This window comes from Pituophis catenifer, unplaced genomic scaffold (genome assembly GCF_029215685.1).
Source record: "Pituophis catenifer annectens isolate HBS135680 unplaced genomic scaffold, rPitCat1.0.hap2 SCAF_10, whole genome shotgun sequence".
NCBI classification, from domain to species: domain Eukaryota; kingdom Metazoa; phylum Chordata; class Lepidosauria; order Squamata; family Colubridae; genus Pituophis; species Pituophis catenifer.
In genome coordinates, this window is record NW_027256890.1 from 25,505,590 (window position 1) to 25,517,632 (window position 12,043).

At 45.1% G+C, this 12,043-nt stretch overlaps 1 protein-coding gene across 1 annotated transcript; it reads left to right on the forward strand.

Annotated features, from left to right (window-relative positions):
* On the forward strand, positions 1 to 9,704 carry VEGFB (vascular endothelial growth factor B). The gene is made up of 7 exons (XM_070950645.1): positions 1 to 455; positions 1,452 to 1,512; positions 3,075 to 3,271; positions 4,406 to 4,479; positions 6,364 to 6,399; positions 7,494 to 7,619; positions 9,083 to 9,704. Exons 1-7 carry the CDS (start codon positions 384 to 386, stop codon positions 9,174 to 9,176), a joined length of 660 nt encoding a protein of 219 aa, XP_070806746.1. The 5' UTR covers positions 1 to 383; the 3' UTR covers positions 9,177 to 9,704.
* The last annotated feature ends 2,339 nt before the right edge of the window (positions 9,705 to 12,043 follow it).

The window sequence follows — 12,043 nt, forward strand, 5'->3', positions numbered from 1 at the left end:
GCCAGCATCCCAGCTGCCCTGTCTGGACGGCCCGGAGGTCAGCAGCAGCCTGGCGCACCTGCGGGCCTCTGCCTTTCGCCTGGCACCTGTGGCTGCCTCACCTGGGGAGGGCATGGCTTTGAAAGAGGAAGAGGAAAACCAGAATCAACGGCAGCTCCTTCGTCTCCTGTGCCCTTGAAATATCAGCTTCCTGGGCATTTCAACAAAACAAAAATCTGCATTATTTTGAATTGCAGGAGAATTGCAAGCTGCCTCTCTTTCAGGCTGCCTGGCAGCGAGCCTGGCCTTGGACTGAAGCCAGCTTGCTCCCTCGCAGGGCGAAGGGGAGGGGGCAAAAACTTTTCGAAGCCCCCGCTACCCTTCCCTGCCTTGTCCCCTTGGCCATGAAAACGCTGCGTGGGTTCCTCTGTCTTCTCACGATGGCAGCTTGGCAGCTGCCAACCTGCTCGCCGACGGTAGGTGGCGGTGCGAAATGCCGGGGTCGGTGCCGGGGATGAGATTGGGCATCGGGGAGCCGGGCAGGGGGCAGCAAGAAGAGCTACCTCGTGGGAGATGGGTTTCGACCCAGTCTTGAGGGCAGCCGCGTAGTATTCCCCGTCTTAACTTTTTCCATAAATTGCGTGCCGGGATCGAGAGAGGTTTGGGCAAAGGTGCCAAGCCCTGGCACAGCTGCCCACAGCTGGATCAGCTTCCTTGGGGGTCGGTCAGGGTGCAATGGCCGTAATTCCTCCCCTTTGGCAGAGATGCCGGTGAGGATGCCCCGAGCAGCTTCTTCCGATGCCAAATATCTCTCCGCTCTTGAATCGGTGGCTCCTGGCATCCTTCACCCCTCAGGACGTCCTGGAGAAAGCGCGGGCGAGGATGAGGAGGGAGGCGCGATTCCTTTGCATTGGTCTTGTTGGTTTTCAATCAGAATAGGGGGCCCTTTGGGGTGTGCTTTGAAAGCATCAAAAGACAGAATGAGGCAGGGGCCAAGGGACCCCCAAAGTCTGCAACCTTAAACACTCAAAAGAGCCATTTGGACCCGTTTCCCACAGAAAAGAAAACAGCGGGAGCCACAAAAACCTTCCCATTCCCACTTTCCTGAGTGGCCACAAAACTAGCATATTGGTCGAATTAAACATTCTGTTTTCTTCTGAAACTTTTATTTTCTTGGATTTATTGATGGTTGGCCTACCGGGGATTGAAAAGCTCAATAAATTGCGTGCCGGCGGGTGTCGTACATTGGCGGTTGTGATGCATATTTTGAGTGACAGGGAGTGACAGCAGAGGGGTGAAAGAGCCACATGCAGCTCCAGAGTTGCAGGTTGCTGACCCCTGCCCTAAATCCACCTCCCAGGAAGCCTTTGTTGGCTGAATGATGCCCACCCAAAACACGCTTACAATTCTCAGTTTGGGTCAATTGAAATAAATCCTGATGTTTTTTCCCCCCCACATTCTTCTATTGGCAGACAATGCCCCCCTCTGAGAGGAAGGGGGTTGAATTTGAGAAGATGCTGCCCACTACAGAAGGTAAGGATGGGATTGGGGGTGTGTGAAGAAGAGGTGCCCCCCCTCCCACCCATTAAACTTGCCTCCCTCCAGTGTTTTCAATGGGTTTGTTTAGCTCACACGCCCAACGTCTTCAACCCCACAGGCAGAAATTGTAGCAGCAAACCCTCTCTTAAAAGACGCTGAAAACTGGGAATGTTTTGGGTAGGGAGTGGGAGGGGGGTGGGTGCATCCGTGTTTATGCCTGCTCTAATGTAGGGTGGGTGAAATAAATGGGGTGGGGTTTTATGGGGTTCTGTGGTGTGGACTGTTCATGTTGTAAACTGTCCTGAATCACCTATGGGTGAATTGGGCAACCATAGAGATTGGCATGATGGAAGATAGATGGATGGATGGATGGATGGATGGATGGATGGATGGATGGATGACAGATAAACGATAGAATAGATAATGTAGATTGCTTAGATAGATTAGATAGATAGATAGATAGATAGATAGATAGATAGATAGATAGATAGAGATAGATAAATACACTTAGACTGACAAATAAATGATTGATAAAGAGATGATTGATAGTTGACAGGTGATAGAAAATAGATGATTGATAGGCAGATGATAGATAGATAGATAGATAGATAGATAGATAGATAGATAGATAGATGATAGATGGGTGGGTGGGATGGATGGATAGATGATAGATAGATCGATCGATCGATCGATAGATCGATCGATAGATCGATAGATCGATAGATAGATAGATAGGTGGGTGGGTGGGTGGGATGGATGGATGGATGGATGGATGGATGGATGGATGGATGGATGGATGGATGGATAGATAGATAGATAGATAGATAGGTAGATAGATAGATAGATAGGTAGAAGAGAGAGGTAGGTAGGTAGAGACAAAGATAGAGAGATAATAGGTAGGTAGGTAGGTAGAGATAATAGATATAGACAGACAGACAGAGACACAAATAGAGATAGATAATAGATGATAGATAGAGGCAGATAAGAGAGATAATAGGTAGGTAGAGAGAGAGATGATAGATAGGTAGGTAGGTAGGTAGTTTGATAGGTAGATAGACAGACAGAAAAAGATAGATGATAGATAGAGACGGATAAGAGAGAGAATAGGTAGGTAGGTAGGCAGGTCATAGATAGATAGATAGATAGATAGATGGATAGATAGATATATAGATATATAGATAATAGATATAGTTAGAGAGACAGACAGACAGAGAAATAGAAAGAGATAGATGATAGATGGAGACAGATAAGAGAGAGAATAGATAGGTAGATAGGTACCGGTAGATAGATAGATGAGAGAGAGAGAAGAGAAGAGAAGAGAAGAGAAGAGAAGAGAAGAGAAGAGAAGAGAAGAGAAGAGAAAAATAATAGATAGATAGACAGATAGACGGAATGGAAGAAGGAGGGAGGGAGGAAAGGAAGGAAGGAAGGAAGGAAGGAAGGAAGGAAGGAAGGAAGGAAGGAAGGAAGGAAGGAAGGAAGGATTGGAACCTAACCGTAGGGCCAGCCCTTCTCTGATGACAGCTAAAAGCCCGGATGTGTCTCTCACCTGGCAGTGATCCATTTTTTGGAGGTCTACAACCGCAGCGTCTGTCAGCCCAAGGAGATGATGGTGTCCGTCACGGCAGAACATCCGTCTCTGGACAATCACATCATGATCCCATCCTGCGTGGCCCTCAGGCGCTGTACCGGCTGCTGTTCGGACGACTCCTTGGATTGCGTGCCCAACCGTTCCCGGGAAGTCATCTTGGAGGTATGGGGGGGTGGGGAAGGGGAGGGCAGATGTGGGGGGGGGGCACCCAGGAAGGTCGGAAGAAGAAAGTCAGCTCCGGATTCGAATTCCTGCTCACTCGGGCTTAGCGTGAGAAAATTGCAACGCACCGTTTATTTTCCCCCGACTTCTCCAAGGGTTTGGGCTTCTGATTTTCTTCCAAGCTTGGCTGCTGATTTTCACGACTTCTACTCTCACTCTTGGTGAGAGGAGAATTCTTGATTTTGCCTACGGGTAGTCCTTGCTTTACGGCCCACAACGGAGTTCCTGCTGCTAAGCGAGACGGTTGTAAAGTGACTTTTGAATCGGTTTCCAAGCGTCTGAATTTGGACCCCAATGCCCATGGGGCTGCTGTTGCAATGGTCGTTAAGTGTGACAAACGTCGCAAGGAAGTCACATTTTTTTCACGTCACTTCGAAGGGTCACTAAACAAACTGTTGTAAGTCAAGGATTACTTGGATATAGCCGAGGGCTCAGCTGTCTCTAAATCGGACCGTTCCCTTAGCATAATTATTTCAAGGTCATTAACACATACCATTTACATAAAGGTTACACAAATTGACTGAGTTTACAGATGAACAGAGTTGGAAGGGACCTTGTGGGTCATCTAGTCCAGCCCCTTGCCAAGCAGGAGACCCTACACCATTCCTGACAGATGGCAGTCCAGTCTCTTCTTGAAAGCTTCCAGGGATGAAACTCCCACAACTTCTGAAGGCATCTTCTCTTCCATGGGTTGATTGTTCTCATTGTCAGAAAATTCCTCCTTATTTCCAGGTTGAATCTCTCCTTGGTCAGTTTCCATCCATTGTTCCTTGTGTGGCCTTTGGGTGCTTTGGAGAATAGCTGGACCCCCTTCCTCCTCTCTGGGGCAGCCCCTCAAATATTGGAAGACTGCTCTCCTGTCTCCCCTGGTCCTTCTCTTCATTAGACTAGCCAGGCCCAGTTCCTGCAACCGTTCATTGTATGCCTAGGGATGTTAAAAAACAGCCAGAAATATACGCTGAATTGAAATTGAAATTCTACTTCAATTTCCAACTGGAGATAACAAACAATATTTGGATTTAGCACTGAGTCCTGGATGCATAGAGTGAAGATCTTCCTCTTCCTGTTTTCTAGGTAATGGCTAGTCTTTTTCCAAACAGATATATAACCCAGCTGACCTTTGAAGAGCACCTGGAATGCACCTGCAGGTAAGGCTTTAGAATACAGGTAGCCCTCGACTTATAACTGCAATTGAGCCCAACATTTATGTTGTTAAGGGAAACATTTGTGAATAGAATAGAATAGAATAGAATAGAATAGAACAGAATAGAATAGGAGTGGAGTAGAGTAGAGTAGAGTAGAGTAGAGTAGAGTAGAGTAGAGTAGGGTAAGAATAGAATAGAATAGAATAGAATACAATAGAATAGAATAGAATAGAATAGAATAGAATAGAATAGAATAGAATAGAATAGAAGAATAGAATAGAATAGAATAGAATAGAAGTAGAGTAGAGTAAGAATAGAATAGAATAGAATAGAATAGAATAGAATAGAATAGAATAGAATAGAATAGAATAGAATAGAATAAGAGTAGAGTAGAGTAGAGTAAAGCAGAGTAAGAATAGAATAGAATAGAATAATAGAATAGAATAGAATAGAATAGAATAGAATAGAATAGAATAGAATAGAATTCTTTGTTGGCCAAGTGTGATTGGACACACGAGGAATTTGTCTTTGGTGCATACGCTCTCAGTGTACATAAAAAGACAAGACACATTTGTCAAGAATCATAAGGTACAACATTTAATGATAGGGTACAAATAAGCAATTAAGTCATACTAGGAAACAATATCAATATAAATCGTAAGGATACCAGCAACAAGTTACAGTCATACAGTTATAAGTGGGAGGATAGGAACGATGGGAAGATTAATAGTAATAGTAATGCAGACTGTGTGAATAGTCTGACAGTGTTGAGGGAATTATTTGTTTAGCAGAGTGATGGCATTCGGAAAAAACTGTCCTTGTGTCTAGTTATTCTGGTGTGCAGTGCCCTATAGCGTCGTTTTGAGGGCTCTAGGGGGCGGTGCTCATCTCCGTTTCAAAGCCGAAGAGCCAGTGCTGTCCGAAGACGTCTCCGTGGTCATGTGGCCAGCATGACTCAACGCCAAAGGCGCACGGAACGCTGTTCCCTTCCCACCAAAGGGGGTCCCTATTTTTCTACTTGCATTTCTTTTTACCTGCTTTCGAACTGCTAGGTTGGCAGAAGCTGGGACAAGTCACGGGAGCTCACCCCGTTCCGCGGTGCTGGGATTCGAACCGCTGAGCTGCCGACCCTTTCGATCGACAAGCTCAGCGTCTTAGCCGCCGAGCCATCGCCTCCCTTTTAAAAACAGCAAAAGGGGATTATTCTGAATCCTTACAGAATTAATGGGCAGAAGCCTGCTTGAACGCTCTTCCTGTTATATGGTGGCCTTCATAAAAGAAAACGTTTTAAAAGTGTTTTGTCTGCCGGGGACAGCAAGGAATGGGCTTCTGATGTAAGTAAGCCAGGGGGAATCCATGAAAAATGTCAAAAGGCCTCCTTTCAAATCCTCAACAATGTTTGGGATTTACATTATAAAAGAAGCGATTGCTTCGGGCATTTAAAAGGAAAGGATTAAGTTCAGGATGTGTGCTTAGAAATTCAGCACAACTTAGCCCGTTGGTCCAGGAGGGTTGTTAAAAATTCAGGCGCTCCTGGAGTTTATTTATTATTCTGCTCATATACTGGAAGATTAGTCACGTCTCTCCTTCCTATTACACATATCCTTGGTAGCTGTCATAATTCTGCCCAGCCGAAAATTTTTGGGGATGTTGTAGTTTATTTTGAAATGGTCCATTGCAAATCTGGGTGGAGGAGGAAGAGGAGGAGGCTGAAGGTTTAACTTCTTTCGGAAGGAGGGAGGCTGAGATTTTCTTAAGAGAGGAAATGGGGTTTTAAATCGATAGCGATGATAAATGTTTGTGCATGGGTCGCCTAAATCTAGGAATATATATTCCCTTCAGCAGTCAGGTCGCTAAATCTTGTTGTTGTTGTCTTGTATTTTTCAGATCGAGAACGATGCTTTTCAGATCTAATTCAATTAGGTAAAAGATTCCTTCCTTCCTTCCTTCCTTCCTTCCTTCCTTCCTCTCTTTCCCAATTCTCTCTCCAATTTTCCTTCCTTCCTTCCTTCCTTCCTTCCTTCCTTCCTTCCTTCCTTCCTTCCTTCCTTCCCAATTCTCTCTCTAATTTTCCTTCCTTCCTTCCTTCCTTCCTTCCTTCCTTCCTTCCTTCCTTCCTTCCTTCCTCTCTTTCCCAATTCTCTCTCCAATTTTCCTTCCTTCCTTCCATCCTTCCTTTCCAATTCTCTCTCCAATTTTCCTTCCTTCCTTCCTTCCTTCCTTCCTTCCTTCCTTCCTTCCTTCCTTCCTTCCTTCCTTCCTTCCTCTTTCCCAATTCTCTCTCCAATTTTCCTTCCTTCCTTCCATCCTTCCTTCCTTCCTTCTTTCCTTCTCTTTTCTGCCTTCCTTTCTCTTAAATTTTCCTTCCTTTCCTTCTTTTTTCCTTCCCTTTCTCCCTCCCTCCAATCTCCCTTCCTTCCTCCCTCCCTCCCTTCCTTCCTTTCCTTCTCTCTTTTCCCTTCCTTTCTCCCTCCCTCCAATTTTCCTTCCTTCCTTCCTTCCTTCCTTCCTTCCTTCCTTCCTTCCTTCCTTCCTTCCTTCTCTTTTCTGCCTTCCTTTCTCTTCAATTTTCCTTCCTTTCCTTCTCTTTTCCTTCCCTTTCCCCCTCCCTCCAGTTTTTCTTCTTTCTTCTTCCTTCCTTCCTTCTCTTTTCTAGCCCTTCCTTCCTTCCTTCCTTCCTTCCTTCCTTCCTTCCTTCCTTCCTTCCTTTCCCCCTTCCTTCCCCCCTTCCTTCCCCTCTTTTCCCCCTCCCTCCCTCCCTCCCCTCCATCCCCTCTCCCTCCTTTTCCCTTTCCCTTCCCTTCCAACAGACCCCATAAACCTGATTTCCACAACATACAGAATGAGTCCTGGTGGGTAGACCTTGGAGGTAGTTCCAGAACAGTTAGGTTTGGCCAATTTCTTTGCAAAAACATACAGTCCTTCTTGGGTTAACAATGACAACAAATTGTGATCCCATTGGTACCTGAATACATTTGAGGGGCTTCATCTGTAGTTTCCTTCTCCTTCTAATCTAGTCAGTCCTGTGCACCGTGTCGCGACAGGAAAAAGCACCCAGATCCACAGACGTGCAAATGTGTGTGTCGCCACCGATCTGGACATTGTGAGAGGCGTGGGATGAAATTCAGCGAGAGGACATGCAGGTGAAATCATCTTCTCTTTTATATCTCTTGCCCTCTCTCTGCAGTTGCTTTCTCTCCCTGATTTTGGCACACGATGGCACAGTGGGCCCAGTAGGCCCGTTTTTTCGCCCTCCCCAGGCTCCAGAAGCTTTCCCCACCCCTCCAGAGGCCCTCCGGAGGCTGGAAACAGCCCACTTGTCGACTTCCGGTGGGACCAGAAGGCCCATTTTTCGCTCTCCCCAGGCTCCAGGCCCTTTCTAGGAGCCTGGGGAGGGCGTAAACAGCTTCCCCCCCACCCCAAGGCCCTCTGGAGGCCGGAAACAGCCTGTTTCCCGACTTCCGGTGGTCCCAAACGACCCAAAAATCGGCTGGCCAGTGCGCGCATGCGCTCCAGAGCTGAGTTCGCATGCCCACCGATATGGCTCCACATGCCACGCGTGGCACGCGTGCTATAAGTTCGCCCTCACGGCACTAAGCGGCTAATAATCATTAATGAATAAGGACTTCCTTTGTAGAAACATTAGTGTCCTAAAGGATTCTGGGATACGTAGTATGGCACTTAGTTTACACAAGGTGCAAGTCCGGCAAATAGAGAAAAAGAAACAATTTTTTTAAAAAAATAACAAATTCATAACCGGGTTAAGGATGCTGCACAATAGAATAGAATTCTTTATTGGCCAAGTGTGATTGGACACCCAAGGAATTTGTCTTTGGTGCATACGCTCTCAGTATACATAAAAGAAATTCGTCCAGAATCATAAGGTACAACACCTAATGATAGTCATAGGGAAACAGTCAATATAAATCTTAAGGATACCAGCAACAAGGTTACAGTCATAAGTGGGAGGAGATGGGTGTTAGGAACGATGAGAAGATTAATAGTAATGCAGACTTCGTGAATAGTTTGATAGTGTTGAGGGAATTATTTGTTGAGCAGAGTGATGGCGTTCGGGAAAAAACTGTCCTTGTGTCTAGTTGTTCTGTTGTGCAGTGCTCTATAGCGTCGTTTTGAGGGTAGGAGTTGAAACAGTTGATGTCCAGGATGCGAGGGGTCTGTAGATATTTTCCCAGCCCTCTTTTTGACTCCTGCAGTATACAAGTCCTCAATAGAAGGTAGGTTGGTAGCTGTGGTTTTTTCTGCAGTTCTAATTCACCCCAGAACCTCTTTGGGGCTATAAAAAGGAAGCTTTTATTTTCATGATTCGAGACTCAAGAGAGAAAAAAAAAACTTCCTTTTTCAGAGAAAACTATATCTATAGACCTTTAAGCAGAAAAATTTGGCCAGACCGGACGATTGCAAATACATGTTTTCATTGCAAACATGGTTTGTTATTCAGGTGCTTGTTGGGTTTGAATGTGCCTCTTTGGGGAAGGAGAGAGAGCACCCCTGAAGCTCCTCTTTCTTCCTGCAAAAACCCCTTGAAGCAAAATAGGAGCCAGCCAGTCGATCAAAACATGCTTTGTTTCTTTTTTACTCCTTCCAGATGTGCAAAGCACCGAGGACGAATCACGCGGAGAAGAGTAAAACCCACATTGCAGACTAAACCTAGGCGAGAAGCGAGCCCAACGGAGCATTGACTGTCGATCGGCTAGGAGTGAATCTTTACATGCTCACTAGTTTGGCTGGGTGGGGGCAGAAAATTGGGTCCAGGTTTAACTTTGGGAGGTGTTGGCACAATTGGCATCAGAATTTCCGTTGTTAAGGGAGGCGCACTTTACTTGATGGCCTTTTCGCCACCGTGGTTAAGCGAGTTACTGCGGTCGTTAAGTGGATCACATGGTCGTTAAATGAATCCAGCTCCTCCCACCCACCCCTCAGCCATTGACTTTGCTTGTTGGGAAGGTCTCAAATGGCGAGCAGGTGTACTCCGGGATGCTACCGTCATTGTAAGTACACACCGGTCGTCAAACAAGCACTTGAATTTTAATCATGTGACCGTGGGGATATTGCGATGGTCATAATGCGAGGACCGGTGACCATAAACCAACTTTTTTTCAGTGCTGTTGTAACTTTGAATGGTTCCTAAATGAAAGCAGAAGACCTCCCATGTATAAAGTAACCCATCCCTTTGTGGCTTCTTGGACGAATCATGGCTTGCCGTCTTACATCCATTCAGTGTCTGTCATTATTTGTGGCTTTTCGTCGTACGATGCTTACACGACGACCCGTTTTTCCCTCTCTGTGTGTTTGTCTGAAAGTGCGATTCTGCCTAACGACACGCCTGTGCGGACAACAGATTCTTTGGGGCTTGGGTGACATACAAAACACCCCCCCCCCCAAAAAAACTGATTAGAATAGAATAGAATAGAATTCTTTATTGGCCAAGTGTGATTGGACACACAAGGAATTCGTCTTTGGTGTATATGCTCTCAGTGTACATAAGGAGAATAAAATACATTGAGAATAAAAAGATACAACACTTGAATAGAATAGAATAGAATAGAATAGAATAGAATAGAATAGAATAGAATAGAATAGAATAGAATAGAATTCTTTATTGGCCAAGCGTGATTGGACGCACAAGGAATTCGTCTTTGGTGTATATGCTCTCAGTGTACATAAGGAGAATAAAATACATTGAGAATAAAAAGATACAACACTTAATAGAATAGAATAGAATAGAATAGAATAGAATAGAATAGAATAGAATAGAATAGAATTATTTATTGGCCAAGCGTGATTGGACGCACAAGGAATTCGTCTTTGGTGTATATGCTCTCAGTGTACATAAGGAGAATAAAATACATTGATTGAGAATAAAGATACAACACTGAATAGAATAGAATAGAATAGAATAGAATAGAATAGAATAGAATAGAATAGAATAGAATAGAATTCTTTATTGGCCAAGTGTGATTGGACACACAAGGAATTCGTCTTGGTGCATTAGTGATAGTCAAGGTTACTAATAAGCTATCAAATCGTACCAGGAAACAAATAAAAACAATATAAATTGAAAGATACAAGCATCAAGGTTACAGTCATACAAGTTGGAAGAGATCAGATACTAGGAAGGAAGAGAAGATTAATAGTAATGCAGACTTAGTGAATAGTTTGACAGTGTTGAGGGAATTATCTGTTTAGCAGAGTGAGGGCGTTTGGGGAAAAAACTCTCCTTGTGCCTAGTTGTTCTGTTGTGCAGTGCTCTATAGCGTCGTTTTGAGGGTAGGAGTTGAAACAGTTGATGTCCAGGATGTGAGGGGTCTGTCGATATTTTCCCAGCCCTCTTTTTGAGCAGTATACAGGTCCTCCATGGAAGGCAGGTTGGTAGCCATTGTTTTTTCTGCAGTTCTAATGATCCTCCGAAGTCTGTGTCTGTCTTGTTGGGTTGCAGAGCCAAACCGGACAGTGATAGAGGTGCAGATGACAGACGAGCTTTCTTGCCAACAATCACTTGTTAAGTGATAAGTTAGTAACCCCGGTTGTTAAGTAAATCCGGCTTCCCCATTGACTAAGTGAACTAAGTCGAAGGCTACCCATACTGACAGATTCGTCCGTTCCACCTCCCTATTCAGAGGCAGTCTATCTTTCAGCCCAAGGAGCTGGGGATATTTTCTGATCTGGAGGGAGTTACTGGAATTACGAGCTAGATTGGACTCCTTCCCAAACCAGGAAGCCCAAGGACACAGCCGTGTATCCCCCCCGTGGCTTTTTCAGGGGGGGGGAAAACTGCTTTAACCTTTGATAAGTCAATATTTAGAAAGGCCCTAGTGTCTCTCGGACAGGGGAAACAGAGGGGAGGGCCCTGTCAACTCTCTTTCTACAAAGCTCTTTTGAAGCTGGGGTTAAATTTACCAGAGGGCCAGGTTTGCCTCACTCATATTCTGCCCAATTTAAGCTGAGGAACTCCCTGCTACTGGATGTGTTTTCTGTTCAAACAGACGTTTGAGATAGAGCCTCATTTTTTCCCCAGTTGCTAAAATCTGGAGGCTAAAATAATATGAAGAAGGGTTGCAGGAACTGGGCATGGCTAGTCTAGTGAAGAGAAGGACCAGGGGAGAGAGGTCCTCCAATATTTGAGGGGCTGCCACGAAGAAGAGGGGGTCAAGTTGTTCTCCAAAGCACCCAAAGGCAGGACAAGGAGCAAAGGACGGAAACTAATCAAGGAGAGAAGCAACCTGGAATTGAGGAGAAACTTCCTAACGGGACAATTAACCAGTGGAACGACTTGCCACCAGAAGTTGTGGGTGCTCCATCACTGGAGGCTTTTAAGAAGAGATTGGACATGGTATAGGTTCTCCAGTTTGAGCGTGGGGTTGGACTAGAAGACCTCCAAAGTCCCTCCCAACACTTATTCTGATTCTTGTTACTTGCATCATATAAGTTGCCTCTAGCGTGGGGAAGGAAGTGACGTCACGCCTCGTCACGTGAAAGGGCCCAGCCCTCCAAGCTTTTGAACTAAATTATATATATATATATATATATATATATATATATATATATA